The following is a 15000-nucleotide window of genomic DNA, read 5'->3' as shown; positions in this document are numbered from 1 at the left end:
ATTCTTGGAGCAGACACTTACTGACTGTAGCTGTACTTACAGTAATAGGGCCCATGCTTACAGGTGCCGCCAATCAGTCAGGCCTTTGTAGGGGTGACACCAATATTTCATAACACCAACACATTATATTACATGGGATGAAAAAACTTACCTGAGGTTAATTTAACCTTAACCTTGTTGGTCATAAACAGGGTGCAATCAGTCAGTGGTCAGAACATAGAACACAACTTAAAGAAATCAGTGAGACTTCTTTAAATATGCTTTATTGTGCATTGTACACTGATACATAGGAAAACAAATAAAAAGGACTCAAGCCCCAGTCAATAAATATAATAAACTCAAACAAGTATCTAGTTACAATTATCAGTATCATTTAAAGAAACTCATTTTTAAGTGGAAAAACAATGGTAGTCACTCAACGTGGAAAAGTTTTGGATGTGATTCTGGAATGTTAAGTTTAAGTGCAAAAATAACGATATTGCTCAAGATGATAGCATATTCCTGCAACTGCTGTCTGCACGCGGAGTGCATGATGTATATTTCATCGAACACCACTGGTGTGGTAAAATAATCATTGAATAGTAGAGTAGCAGCAATTTGTCAGTGTGGCACAATTACAAAATAGTGCTAATAGATAGATAGATACTTTATTGATGCCCAAGGGGAAATTCAAACTATTAATATGAGATGTTACTCAGTGTGGACCAGTAAACTTTCAATGTGGCGAGTTCATGCGCCAATGATCCGCTGTACTGATGTAACTACCCGTTGCAGTGAACCACAGGATGTGCAGAATGTGAGGATGCGCAAGATGTGAGGATGTGAGGATGTTGAGGATGATTATGTTAATTGAAGAGCAGTCAGAATTGAAATCCCTGCTCTCCCAACATGTCAGGAGAACCACAGATGAGCGAAATTGGTAGTGGAACACTTCTTTCTGTACATGTTCTGCTGGTCAGGATATCAGGAGCAAATACCTGTGAAAAAGTAGAAGTAGAGGGCTGAATTTAAGATGTGACTGGAACATACAAGACCTTCCCTAAAAACAACATCAACAAGACCAAGAACAACAACATCAACAAGACCAAGAACAACAAGACCAAGAACAACAACATCAACAAGACCAAGAACAACAAGAAAAAACAAGAACAAGAACAAGGACAACAAGAAAAACAACACCAAGAACAAGAACAATAATAACCAGAACAACAACAACAACAACAACAACAAGAACAACAACAACAACAACAGCAACTCACTAATAAACATGAATCTTGTGATACAAGAGAATATGTGTTTGGCCAGGTTATAGCAACAATTGCTAATGTGTGTTTGTCTATCGATACATAGATAGATAGATAGATAGATAGATAAATAAATACACATACACACACACAGAGAGATAGATAGATAGACACACACTCACACACAAACACACAGACACAGATAGATAGATACACACACACTCACACACACATATAGATAGACACACACACACACACACACACATACATACAGATACACACATACATACAGATACACACACACACACAGACAGATAGGCAGATAGACACACACACACACACACATTACATTACATTACATTACATTACATTACATTATATTACATTTAGCAGACACTTCTTGACCAAAGTGACTTACATATGTCAGCTATATTACAAGGGATCGATCACAATGTCCCCGGAGCAACTTGGGGTTAAGTGCCTTGCTCAAGGGCACAACGGTGGAAGCCGGGAATTGAACCGACAACTTTCAGGCAACTGCACGCTAGCCCAGCTCCTTAACCACTACACTACCACCGCCCACACACACACACACACAGATAGATAGACACACACACACACACACACAGATAGATACACACAAACGCACGCACACACACACACACACACACACACACACAGACAGATAGGTAGATAGACACACACACACACACACACACACACACACACACATAGACACACACACACACAGATAGACACACACACACACAGGTAGACACACACACACACACACACACACACAGATAGATAGATACACAAACGCACACACACACACACAGAAAGATAGATACACACACAGGCAGACACAGATAGATAGACAGACACACACAGACACACACACACACACAGATACACACACACACACAGATAGATAGATACACACACACACACACACACACACACACACACAGATAGACACACACACACACACACACACAGATAGATAGATACACAAACGCACACAGACACACACACACACCTATAGACACACACACACACACACACACACACACACACAGATAGATAGATACACAAATGCACACACACACACAGAAAGATAGATACACAAACACACACACACACACACACAGATAGACACACACACACACACACACACAGATAGATAGATACACAAACGCACGCACACACACACACACACACACACAGAAAGATAGATACACACACAGGCAGACACAGATAGATAGACAGACACACACACACAGACACACACACACACACAGATACACACACACACACACAGATAGATAGATACACACACAGACACACACACACACACACACAGATACACACACACGGAAAGATAGATACACACACACACACTCACACAGATATATAAATACACACACACTCACACACAGATAGATAGATACAGATACACACACACACAGACAGACACAGATAGATAGACACACACACACACACACACACACACACACACACACACACACACACACACAGAAAGATAGATACACACACAGGCACAGACACACACAGACACACACACACACACACACACACACACACAGATAGATAGACACACACACACACACACACACACAGATAGATAGATACATACAGACACAGACACACACACACACACAGATAGGTAGATAGACACACACACACACACACACACACACACACACAGATAGATAGACACACACACACACACACACAGATAGATAGACACACACACACACACACACACACAGATAGGTAGACACACACACACACACACAGATACACACACACACACACAAACACACACTAACACAGGGTTTAAATTAAGACAATGTTGGTAGGCCTACAAAAACATGGTCTGGTGGACTCCAACTCACCTGAGGGGCGTGGATTCTGGACTCATCTATGCTGAGGTTGACCTTGTAGCTGTACCGCCAGGCGCCTCTGCGTAGTACTCAGTAGGGTCTTTGTATGAGGGTTCACTTTGAGAAATGTAGCTCAGGTACTCCAGTGTTTTACAGAAGGACTGAGAGAGGGATAACACACACACACACGCATAGATAGATAGATAGATAAATAGATAGATAGATAGATTAAATCCATCCATAAACATATATGTTTGTGAGAAGTTATGACTAATGTAAACTATGTGAGATGACAGCTGTCATTTTTCAGTTTGTCTAAAAAATTAGGTAAACATTCAAATACAAAATTATTTACAGTTCATATGCAGGAAAATACAGTAGCCTACCTGGGACGTTGCACTTACTACTGCACTTTACTACAGAAATGCAATATTATGGACAGAGAAATGTAATTGTACTGGCTACACGAAGACCCTAAAATAATATGAAACTGGCCTGCAGCTGTACGTAATACTGTTAACCAATACAGGGAATTTTAACATCTTTTATTGAAACACTCACACATATCACTGACATGTTCCTCCAAAGCACCTTCTGTCTTGGTTCAAGTCGCAAACAAGGTCTTTTTGATAGGGTGCAGTGGCGAACTTGTTCTAAACTTAATGGCTTTGCCACCATAGCTTAACATATTTTCACTAAACTAACACGCGGCAGGCGGAACAAATATTTCTGGCAGGCGGACCGGAAGACTAGAGCAAAAGAGAGAACTTGTGTACCGAAGATGTACTTTCATTGGCTAACCGCCTAGCGTTAACCTCTCGACGCACCGCCGCGCCGCCTTCCCGAGATGCATAGCGGACGCGTTAACTACGCATTGCGCTCTCCATAGGAAATCAATGGGCTATGTGCTGCGCGGTGGGCTTTGCCGCGAATGCGTACCCAATGCGTCATGTTAAACGCCTGTGTGGGTTGCATTGTCCCTCTCGCACGATACAGGTGTTGAAAACAGCAACTCCTCTAAGCTGGCATTAGATGGGCATGTCACATATTATTGACTTTTTTGGTTAGGCCTACCAAGCGCACATTTATATTTGAATTAAGATTATGGATCATTTAAAATAAAAGCAAATTGCACGCACTGTTACTGAAAGCGTCCGATATGTCGCTCTTAGAAAGGCCAAATCCGAATGCGTCCTGTGAAACGCATATGTGGGTTTTATTGAAGAAAGCCATGAGCGTCTCTCTCGCACGGTAAAGGTGTTGGAAACGGCCAATATACTCCTCTATGCGGGCAATAGATGGCACGGGCATTTCACCTGTTATTGTGTTTTTTTTTGTTAGACCTACCAAGCACACGTCCAGGTTTAAATTAAGGTTAGGCTACTGGATAATTTAAAACAAAACCAAATTGTCCGCACTGTTGCTGAAAGCGTCGGATATGTCGCCCTTGTATTGCAATTTGGCCAAATCCGAATGCGTCCTGTGAAACATCCGTGGGTTGCATTGGAGAAAGCCATGAGCGTCTCTCTCGCACAATAAAGGTGTTAAAACGGCCAATAAACTCCTATATCAAAAACGATTAATGACCTCCTGTTTTAGCCAATCATCATGGAGGAGACATAACTCGTTGTTGCTCAAACCCTACGTCTGTGCAGTCGTTCAACATTGTGGTGAATTAATGACGAGTGAAGCCCAGAGCGTCTAATAACATCGCGGGTGGTTTTACGCTGAAGTTGGTTGAAAGCCATGAGCGTGTCATCTACCCGCAAAAGGGTGCTATATGCGTGGATAGAAAACGCAGAAGGACGTGACAAAACGGCCTTATATGACGCCCTGAGATGAGAACGGGTTGGTTGTTGGCACATAAAGACGACTGGCTAAATTGCTAATAAATCCGGTAAGCATCATTAGTGCGCTGCACAAATTTGTTCAAAAAGTTCTGTTACATACAAAGAAGAAAATTGGCCCCTTGCCCAGTTAGCATCACTGTAAGCCCATTCAGTGGTAATGCAAAGTTAGCATCACTGTAAGCCCATTCAGTGATAATGCAAATAAACGCTCTTGCTCAACGCCACCACTTAACATAATTTTATTCTCAGTCAAAAGTTTGAAGTTGTTAACTATCAGCTATTAATAACTACCACTCTATCAGGTGGCACACCAATAATTAGTCTCTATGTATTATCTATCTGTTGTAGAAATGTAATCTATATGTGTTACCTATATCCTGTATGTATCAGTCTACTAGTGCAGAGCCTGTTCAAACATGTACATCACATACCCACAGGTAGCCCTGCTTTAAAAAAATAATGGGGAAAAACATCACTTCAGCTAAAAGCATTCAATAATGAATACTGAATATTACATTATAATATCATAAATGTGCAGAGAGCCGAATTTAAAGGGGTCATATTATGCAAAACTCACTTTTTCTGTGCTTTTGTACTTCCATTGAGTCTCAAACACTCCAGGTGCAAATCAAAACAGAGTGTTTATGGGTTAGTTGAAATCTCCCCTATTGAGACGTTAACATAGTAATTACACCCAAAGCCATACCCACCCCCTTCTGAAAATTCCCACCCACTAGGTTAGGAAATTCCTGTTGAAGGTCCTCCTGTGTAGGCTACACAAAATAATAATAAAAAAAAATTGTCTTTTACGCACCTGATATCATCCATATTTCAAGTATACGAACAGAAACTCCCCAGGACACGTCTTGTTCTTTTAGGCATATTTAAGCAATATGATACAATGACCACAACAGCAATATCATCTGGCCAGCAGCTAGACCAATGGATACCTTGTCTTAGCTGAATTACTGAAGCTAAGCAGGTGTGGGCCTGGTTAGTTCTTGGTTAGGAGACCTCTTTGGAAAAACTAGGTTGCTGCTGGAAGTGGTGTTGGTGGGTGGCCAGTAGGTGGAACTCTTCTCTCTGGCTAAAAAAGATTGATCCAATGCCCCAGTGCCCTGACGGGGACACTGTACTGTAGGAGATGCCGTCCTTCGGATGAGACGTTAAACCGAGGTCCTGACTCACTGTGGTCATTAAAGATCCCATGGCACTTATCGCACAGAGTAGGGGGTTCCCCGGTGTCCTGTCTAAATTCCCAACCTGGATCATTCAATCTGCCCCCTATTCACCCCCCAGTGTGATTGGATCATTCAATCTGCCCCCTATTCACCCCCCCAGTGTGATTGGCTCATTCACTCCCTCACTCTCCACCTCAACTGGTGTGTGGTAAGCGTTGGTGCATAATGGCTGCCGTGCATCACCCAGGTGGGTACTACACATTGGTGGTGGTTAGTGAGGTCCCCCCTTTCCATGTGAAGCGCTTTGAGTGTTGAGAAAAGTGCTATTTAAATGTAACATGTTGTTGTTGTATATGAGTGGGAGGGTGGTTGGTAAACGATTGGTAAGCGGCTGTAATTTGGCCGTAGGTGTTACGTCTTAAGATGTATATATTTGTTTGTTGTTCACTACACCACAAATTGGTAAACTTGATATTTGTGAATTGCATTTGTGTGAACTGTGGTTGTGGTTTGTTGCATGCTGTCTGTGTTGCATGCTGTCTGTGTTGCAGGCTGTCTGTGTTGCATGCTGTCTGTGTCTCTGCACCTTCCAATTAAGGTCACATGGAGAAGAAGATTGGCCCGTTGGTGAAATCTGTTCCCATTGGCTGAAGAGACAACGAGGCAGTGGATAAAATCCTGGCTGCCCTCTTCACTACAGATCTTCCCCTCTCCTGCTTCAGTGGTGCTGCCCTCTTCACTACAGATCTTCCCCTCTCCTGCTTCAGACCGTTGTTGGCTGCTGCATTGTTGGCTGTTACATGGTTGGAAGATTATTACATTGATAGTTAGTTGTGGTGACTAACTGTTTTGCTTTTTAGTTGTTTAGTTGTGTTTGTATCTTTCTGTTTAGCCTTAAACCTTTCTGGGAAGCTTTGTAGGGAGGCCGGGTGCCATTTTTCTCCTGTTTTTGGTTAGTTAGGGAGTGAGGTTAGTTTATGTTGTTTATTTTATCTTTTGTTTTTGAGGTAAGTTAATTCCACTCCTTAATTCTAGATACTTTATTATTTTGGCCTTTCCCCCTCCTGAAGTTTATGTTAATGCTCCCTGAATTTTGTATAAATGTAATAAATTGAAAATATTATTTCATAAATCTCTTGTGTTATGAAGCGCTGAGGTCAGGAGAGGGCAATTTCTACTATTTCAGTTATATCGCCCTAACCCCTAGCGCCAAAAAGGGGGCGACATAACAGTAGGTACCAGGCCGAAGGCTGCATAGCATAGCCTACGCTGGAAGCCACCCAAGCCACTTGGTAGTAGGCAGCCAATTTCACAAATGCTTTTAAACTCTGGAACAGGCTACATCACCTCTACTGGGCTTATATACCGACCCAAATAAAGTTTTACCCAGTATCATTCAACACTGTTATTCTCAACAGAACAACATGAAACTCTCAACACGTGGTCTGAAGAAAGAGCTTTATTATTAAACTAAAACACAGGCATAAAAGATTCCTAAATGAGGCATAAAGATTCCTAAATGAGGCATAAAGATTCTTTAAAAGCGACAACAAAACACAAGTCAAACATGAAGCATGTGATGTCAGCAGACAATCATTTGACATTCAGGCCAAATGTGCAGAATCAGAGAGAGAGAGCATAGACTTGGCTGCATACACAGCTCACTGTGCGCACTGTGTGTGTGTGTGTGTGTGGAACAGACAGAGAGTGCGCACTGTGTGTGTGTGTGTGTGTGGAACAGAGAGAGAGAGAGAGCATAGACTTGGCTGCATTCACAGCTCACTGTGCGCACTGTGTGTGTGTGTGTGTGTGGAACAGACAGAGAGAGCATAGACTTGGCTGCATTCACAGCTCATTGTGCGCACTGTGTGTGTGTGTGTGGAACAGAGAGAGAGAGAGCATAGACTTGGCTGCATTCACAGCTCACTGTGTGTGTGTGTGTGTGTGTGTGTGGAACAGACAGAGAGAGCATAGACTTGGCTGCATTCACAGCTCACTGTGTGTGTGTGTGTGTGTGTGTGTGGAACAGACAGAGAGAGCATAGACTTGGCTGCATTCACAGCTCATTGTGCGCACTGTGTGTGTGTGTGTGGAACAGAGAGAGAGAGAGCATAGACTTGGCTGCATTCACAGCTCACTGTGTGTGTGTGTGTGTGTGTGTGTGTGGAACAGACAGAGAGAGAGAGCATAGACTTGGCTGCATTCACAGCTCATTGTGCGCACTGTTTGTGTGTGTGGAACAGAGAGAAAGAAAAATAGAGAGATTGAGTTTGTGTGTGAGCGGATGTGCTGATGACACTCAATTCCAACATTCAGGAGTGTATTGATTAACTCAGGTCTACTGATTAACTCCAGAGTGTATTATTAATGGCGATAGTTCTATGGCCGCTGGTGGGTAAATGCACATACACACACACACACACACAGTCTTCAGAAACCCAAACAAAAGATGCAAAGACACAAAAACAGTACTGCACATTAGCTGGTACCATGACAACCATCCACTCCTAAATGCTTTGCTGTATGGAAGGGGAACAACTCCACATCGCAACGATGGCTAGTGGGAGAGTTACCTGTGGTCACCCCCTCAGATCTGACCTCTACAGGAAAGCATGTGTAATTGCACATACTGTAGGTGGATACAAAACCTATATCATACTCAGGTGTCTTATTTTAAGACTATCCATCAGATGGCAGATTATACCTCATGCACATACAAACACTGCAAACATGTGGGATGCTAGTACTCTCTGTGTGTTGGTATTAGCCTGAGATCAGGGTTTGTTTGAACAGCTGGGGTCAGGGGTCAGTTAGGCTTCAACATTAGGGGTATATTTGAGTATGAGGGGAGGGATAAGGTCCATTTCTCTGCTATAGTTTGAGCGTGGGTTTGATTTGGGCTAGAAAGAGCTATACCATTCCAGTGCGTTTTGACTAATGATGTTCAGCGCAAATTGAAACAATAATCTGTGTGATAACGTCTATCTAGCCAGGTGAAGTCTGATGAACCTAGGCTTCTAGGGTTAGGCTATATGTGAAAAACCTAAGGTTATGCTCTATGTGAAGAACTAGGGTTCTAGGGTTAGGCTCTATGCAGATCTCTCCCTGTCTTGGCCAGAGGACCGTATGGGTGACACCTTAAGTTGCACCCTAATCCTGATCCTAATGGGTTCCAGAAATAGAAGAACATTTCAGAGGGAAAAGATAGGGAGAGGCAGTCTGAGTCAGGTTAAAGTGAAGGTTATGCTCAGAGCTTAAAGTGAAGGTCATGCTCAGAGGTTAAAGTGAAGGAGTCTTGGATTAAAGAGGCTGGGCTCTGGGGTTAAAGGTTAAGGTCAAAGTCCAGGGGTAAAGTGAACGTTAGGGTCAGGTGTCAGTGAAGGTTAGGTCCAGGGGTAAAGTGAACGTTAGGGTCAGGTGTCAGTGAAGGTTAGGGTCAGGGGTAAGTGAAGGTTAGAGTCAGGGGTAAGTGAAGGTTAGGGTCAGGTGTCAGTGAAGGTTAGGGTCAAGGGTAAGTGGTTAGGGTCTGGTGTCAGTGAAGGTTAGGGTCAGGTGTCAGTGGAGGTTAGGGTCAGGGGTAAGTGAAGGTTAGGGTTGGGTTAGGGTCAGGGGTCAGGGAAGGTTAGGGGTTGCTGTAACAGGGACATCAGGGGGTGGAGATGGTGAGAGGCAGTTTGACACAGGCAGGGTTGTGGAAAGAGCCTGGACAGTTACGGTTAGATTTAGGGTTAGTAAACTCTAGAGCATGGTTATGGTTAGATTAGGGTTAGTAAACCCTAGGAACCTGCATGGTTACAGTTAGATTAGAGTTAGTAAACCCTAAAATGATTACCCTGCTGAAAAAAACAGCCTGATCAGCTTAAGGTGGTTTGCTGGTTGACCGGCTTGTTTGACCACCCTATGATGGTTGACCTGCTAGACCAGCAAAACTCTTGCGAAAACGTACCTTCAGCTGGTTTACTTATCTTACGATGGTAATTCAGCTGGTTTTGCTTGTTCTAACATGTCAAGCTGGTCGTTTTAGCTGGTGTTGCTGGTCTACACTGCTGGTTTAACTGGCCATGCCAGCTTATGTGGGTCATTCTAGCAAACCAGCATGACCATCTTACACCAACAATGTCAAGCTTGACAAGCTGGTCACCAGCATGACCATCTTGCACCAGCTGTATCCCACACGACAGGCTGGTGACACCAGCATGACCAGCTTCCACAGATGGTCACACCAGCATATCCAGCTGGTGGCCTAACCAGCTACACCAGCAAAGACCAGCAAGAGCTGGAAGAAAACCAGCTACCAGCATAAGCTGGTTTCTAGCTGTTTTTTTTCAGCATGGTATGGTTAGGTTAGATTAGGGTTAGGTTAGGGTAGGTAAGGGTTAGTAAACCCTAGGTGGCCACAAGGTTATGGTTAGATTAGGGTTAGTAAACCCTAAGAGCTTGCATGGTTATGGTTAGGTTCGATTAGGGTTAGGTTAGGGTAGGTAAGGGTTAGTAAACCCTAGTAGCCTGCAGCTAAATAGAGACATTGGTGATCGATCCCTCATTGCCAACTGGGTGGTTCTTCGGCTCCCAGATGCTCACCTGGATGGCTGAGCTCCCAGATGCTCACCTGGATGGCTAAGGTGGTTGGCCACTAGACAGGCATGAGCTGCCAAGGTCTCTTTGATTGGCTTGCTGATGGATGGATGTGGTGTTGTGTGTAGGCCAACGTAACGTGAAGTGAGATCAGTGGGGCAGTTTGGATATCGTGTCGTGTTGTGACATGACATGACGTGATGTCAGCTGACTTGACTGAGGCTGTGGGTGTTATTATGAGTTGAGGTGACACTAAGATCCCTCATAAACCAAAGTCAAAGGCCAGGTCACTCTTGCCCATTTTTTGTCGGTACACAGTATCAAACTTGTCGTTCATTGACACGGTGAAGACTTCCTTCCACGAACCCACACGGCCTGCAGGCACAAACAAGCACAAAACACAAACATTTGGTTCTCTGGGCGTCAAGCTGAATTCCATAGAATGCTCCAACAGGAGTGCAAGGTGAGGACGGCCATCAGGCAACACTACATCAGCCTGCATGTCAGTACCAATCTCTGTCAGTAGTATCTCTGTGTCAGTGAGAATTTCTGTGTGTCAGTAACAATCTCTTTTAGTAAGAATATGTCAGTAAGAATCTCTTTGTCAGTAAGAATATTTGTCTTTCAGAATTTGTCAGTTGGCATTTAGTCCTAGTTGGTGAGTCTGCAGGTGTAACATCTTTTGGAAACATGTTTACTACATATGTTTACTATATGTGTGTACTATATGTTTACTATATATGTGTACTATGTATGTCACTATATATGTGTACTATGTATGTGCACTATATATGTTTACTATATGTTTACTATATATGTTTACTATATGCTTACTATATATGTTTGCTATGTATCTGTACTATATATGTGTACTATGTAAGTGCACTATATTAATTTGCATTTTGTGTCATTTGTGTGTGAGGATGAAACTCTGTCAGTAAGAGTTTAGTGTATTTCTATGTCAGAAAGTATATGTGTCAAATAATATCTGTGTCAGTAGGCTTGTAGTGGATTTCATGGTGTTAAAGGACAATTCCGGCGCAAAATGAACCTAGGGGTTAATAACACATGTGTACCGAGTTCGACCGTTAGCTGGGATTTGTTTTCATGCTAGTCGAATGTGACCAGTTTCATTGCAAACCGCTAATTAGCGTTTAACGCTAGCCTTCGGGGTAGACGTACAGTAAAAAGTAATCGCTATTTCTATACCACTAACAAGGCTCAAAATAGCACCACACTTACACGGTAGCATTATGAGGGTCTCTACATGTTCTGAAGCATTGATAACTTTGTAAGTGTACAGGCAGTTTATTATTTATTAAAAAGAAACACATTACCGTTCACGTCTGGTTCACATACAGGCAGGCGCCTTGGGAAAACAGAACTCTGGGACTCTGTGAAGTGAATCTCGCGTGAAACGTTGTTGCTGAAAGAAAGCACTGAGCACATAAGAGAAGCACTGAACGCAACAGGAGACATAAGAGATGGCAGGTTATTTGAAGGAATTTGAAGACATCGCGGACATTGTGAAGCTATGGCCACCGAAGAGGAGTGCCTGTGTTGCATGGAGTGGGACCTGTTGCATCGCGACACCCAATAGACGCAGTGTTTTGTAGAGTCTGAAGATTTCCCCTCATTGATAAACAGGGCTGTAGTTGAAACTATTTTCCATGTCCCGAAAAGAAATTGGAGGCGGCGATCCATACCAGAGGGACCAGATGGACATCCACTAAGTAAGTAGCCTACACTAGACAAGTTATGTTACATCGGAGCTATTATTTCTGATAGGCCTATATTGAGCAAATTACGTTTGATTTTAGTTCACATCGCCTGTCTGTATGTGAACCAGACGTGAACGGTAATGTGTTTCTTTTTAATAAACTGCCTGTACACTTACAAAGTTCTCAATGCTTCAGTTTACATGTAGAGCGTTAAACGCTAATTAGCGGTTTGCAATAAAACTGGTCACATTCGACTAGCATGAAAATAAATCCCAGCTAACGGTCGAACTCGGTACACATGTGTTATTAACCCCTAGGTTCATTTTGCGCCGGAATTGTCCTTTAAGGGAAACCTCTGAAGCTATTTGTGTTATTTCACTGTCCAACAAAAAAAAATGATTCACTGACCTTATGTTCGTCCATCTCTCTAACACAAACAGAGACACAAGCTGAGACTAATACACACACACACATACAATACATATGCACACACACACACACACACACACACACACACACACACACTCACCTGCTTTCTAAAGCCCTATGCCCTTAGGGAGGCTGCCCCATCTGTTACAAGACACAACAAAATAGAAACAAAACAACAACAAATAACAATAGAACACAAAACAAGGTAAACAAGGTAAACAAGGTAAACAAGGAAAAACATTTAAAAAAACAAAACATAATTTCACAAGCAAACAGAAAAGGTAATCTATCCACTTCTGTCCACGTTCACCAATTTGGTTTATTTAATGTACATTTTTTAAGCCCCCTTAAAGACTTTTTTACATTAAAATAATGTACATTTTTAAAGGCCCCCTAAAGAGTTTATTTAATGTACATTTTTAAAGCCCCCCCCAAAAAAGTTGTTTACATTGGAATAATGTACATTTTTAAAGGCCCCTAAAGAGTTTTTTACACTAAAATAATGTTTCCAAAATCATTTTGATTGCACATATACTCTTAAGTGCCAACAGCACTTCTGCCGCACTCTGAGCAGCCCCCCCCCAAAATCAAAATTGAAAAGAGCTGTTATGCTACAGGGATTCTGAGCTCTCTTTCTGCAGACTGTTGTATCTGAGTTGTTTATAGTTGCAAAGACACACATTTAGCTCATTTATGATTGCGCTTCTCAACTGTAGGGGGCCCCGAGAGCAAGTCTTCTTTAGTGTTAGGCTTTAAAACACAAATTAAGCCCCGAGAGCAAGTCTTCTTTAGTGTTAGGCTTTAAAACACAAATTAAGCCCCGAGAGCAAGTCTTCTTTAGTATTAGGCTTTAAAACACAAATTAAGCCCCGAGAGCAAGTCTTCTTTAGTGTTAGGCTTTAAAACACAAATTAAGCCCCGAGAGCAAGTCTTCTTTAGTGTTAGGCTTTAAAACACGAGAGCAAGTCTTCTTTAGCGGCTTTAAAACACAAATTAAGAAACAAAAGAAAACACATTACAGACAAACAAATACAGAAACAAATGGTAAACAAACATCTTGAAGGAGCCCGTTATCTGTGGAACTGTCTCTCTCTCTCACACACACACACACACAAAGGCTACGTTTATACATGGCCGGTTATTTTCATAAATGGACATTTTACCCTCTCCGTTTTCAAAAATAACATTGTGCACACCTGTCAGTTTTCAGAGAAGTTTCCCCATATGCCGTAGAGAGCATGCCAAACCTGTCGGTGGCAGTGTAAGGAGAATCTCAATCCCACGTTAGCCAATCAGAATCCCACGTTAGCCAATCAGAATCCCTCGTTAGCCAATCAGAATCCCCAAAATAGCAACAATAGGAACAAATCACTTACTACTTCTCGTTTGAACTGTTTTTGCAAATGCAAACAGGCCAAAAGCGTTTGCACAAACATAAAAATGAGTACCATCTTAATAGCATCCATGATCAGTAGCCAAACAAACTGTAAACGTAGGGCGCTCACATGACGTTAAGCATTTTCTAATAATAATAAACATAATGTGATGTTTGAGAACCTCAAACCCCGTTTCTCCCAGTTAACACGACAACACATAACTGGTGTTATTAGAAATCTCCACTTTGGCCGAAGTTTTTAGAAATAATCGTTTTCTGTGATAAAAACTGGGTTTACGCGTAAATGAGAGGCCAAACCACAGGGAAATACCTGCGTCTTCCCTTTGTGTAAACGGGGCCTAATGCTTCTTGGTTGGACCAGTGGTCAATGTCCCGCAACTGTCCCAAATTCTACTTGGTATAGTCCTGGACTGAACCACCAGTGTCCCAAATTCAACCCTAACCCCAACCCTTAACCTTACCAATAACTGTGATCATTTTGGTCAAATTCTCATACAGTGGGAAGTGGACATCTGTAACACACACACACACACACACACACACCCATAATCATAAGCAGAGGCCGATGTGCTCGCTGCATCTGCAACACACACACACACACCCATAATCATAAGAAGAGGCCGATGTGCTTGCTGCATCTGCAACACACACACACACACACACACACACACACACCTCTGCACATAGACAGGGCCTC

General features: G+C 42.5%; 1 protein-coding gene across 1 annotated transcript in view; it reads right to left on the bottom strand.

Moving 5' to 3' along the window:
* Window positions 1-11019: 11019 nt before the first annotated feature.
* sult4a1 (sulfotransferase family 4A, member 1) overlaps window positions 11020-15000 on the bottom strand; it is a 39426-nt gene continuing 35445 nt past the window's right edge. Inside the window, exon 7 of the mRNA XM_076297241.1 lies at window positions 11020-11132. Coding sequence (XP_076153356.1) covers window positions 11020-11132 — 113 coding nt within the window. The remainder of the gene's footprint in view (window positions 11133-15000) is intronic.

The sequence above is a fragment of the Alosa pseudoharengus genome, unplaced genomic scaffold (genome assembly GCF_046254945.1).
Source record: "Alosa pseudoharengus isolate Yale_2024_CS ecotype anadromous, Long Island Sound unplaced genomic scaffold, YU_APseudo_1.1 YU_APseudo_1.1_scf_20, whole genome shotgun sequence".
In the NCBI taxonomy this organism is placed as follows: domain Eukaryota; kingdom Metazoa; phylum Chordata; class Actinopteri; order Clupeiformes; family Clupeidae; genus Alosa; species Alosa pseudoharengus.
The sequence above is the reverse complement of the archived record's forward strand: the minus strand, read 5'-3'. Positions and strand labels throughout refer to the sequence as shown.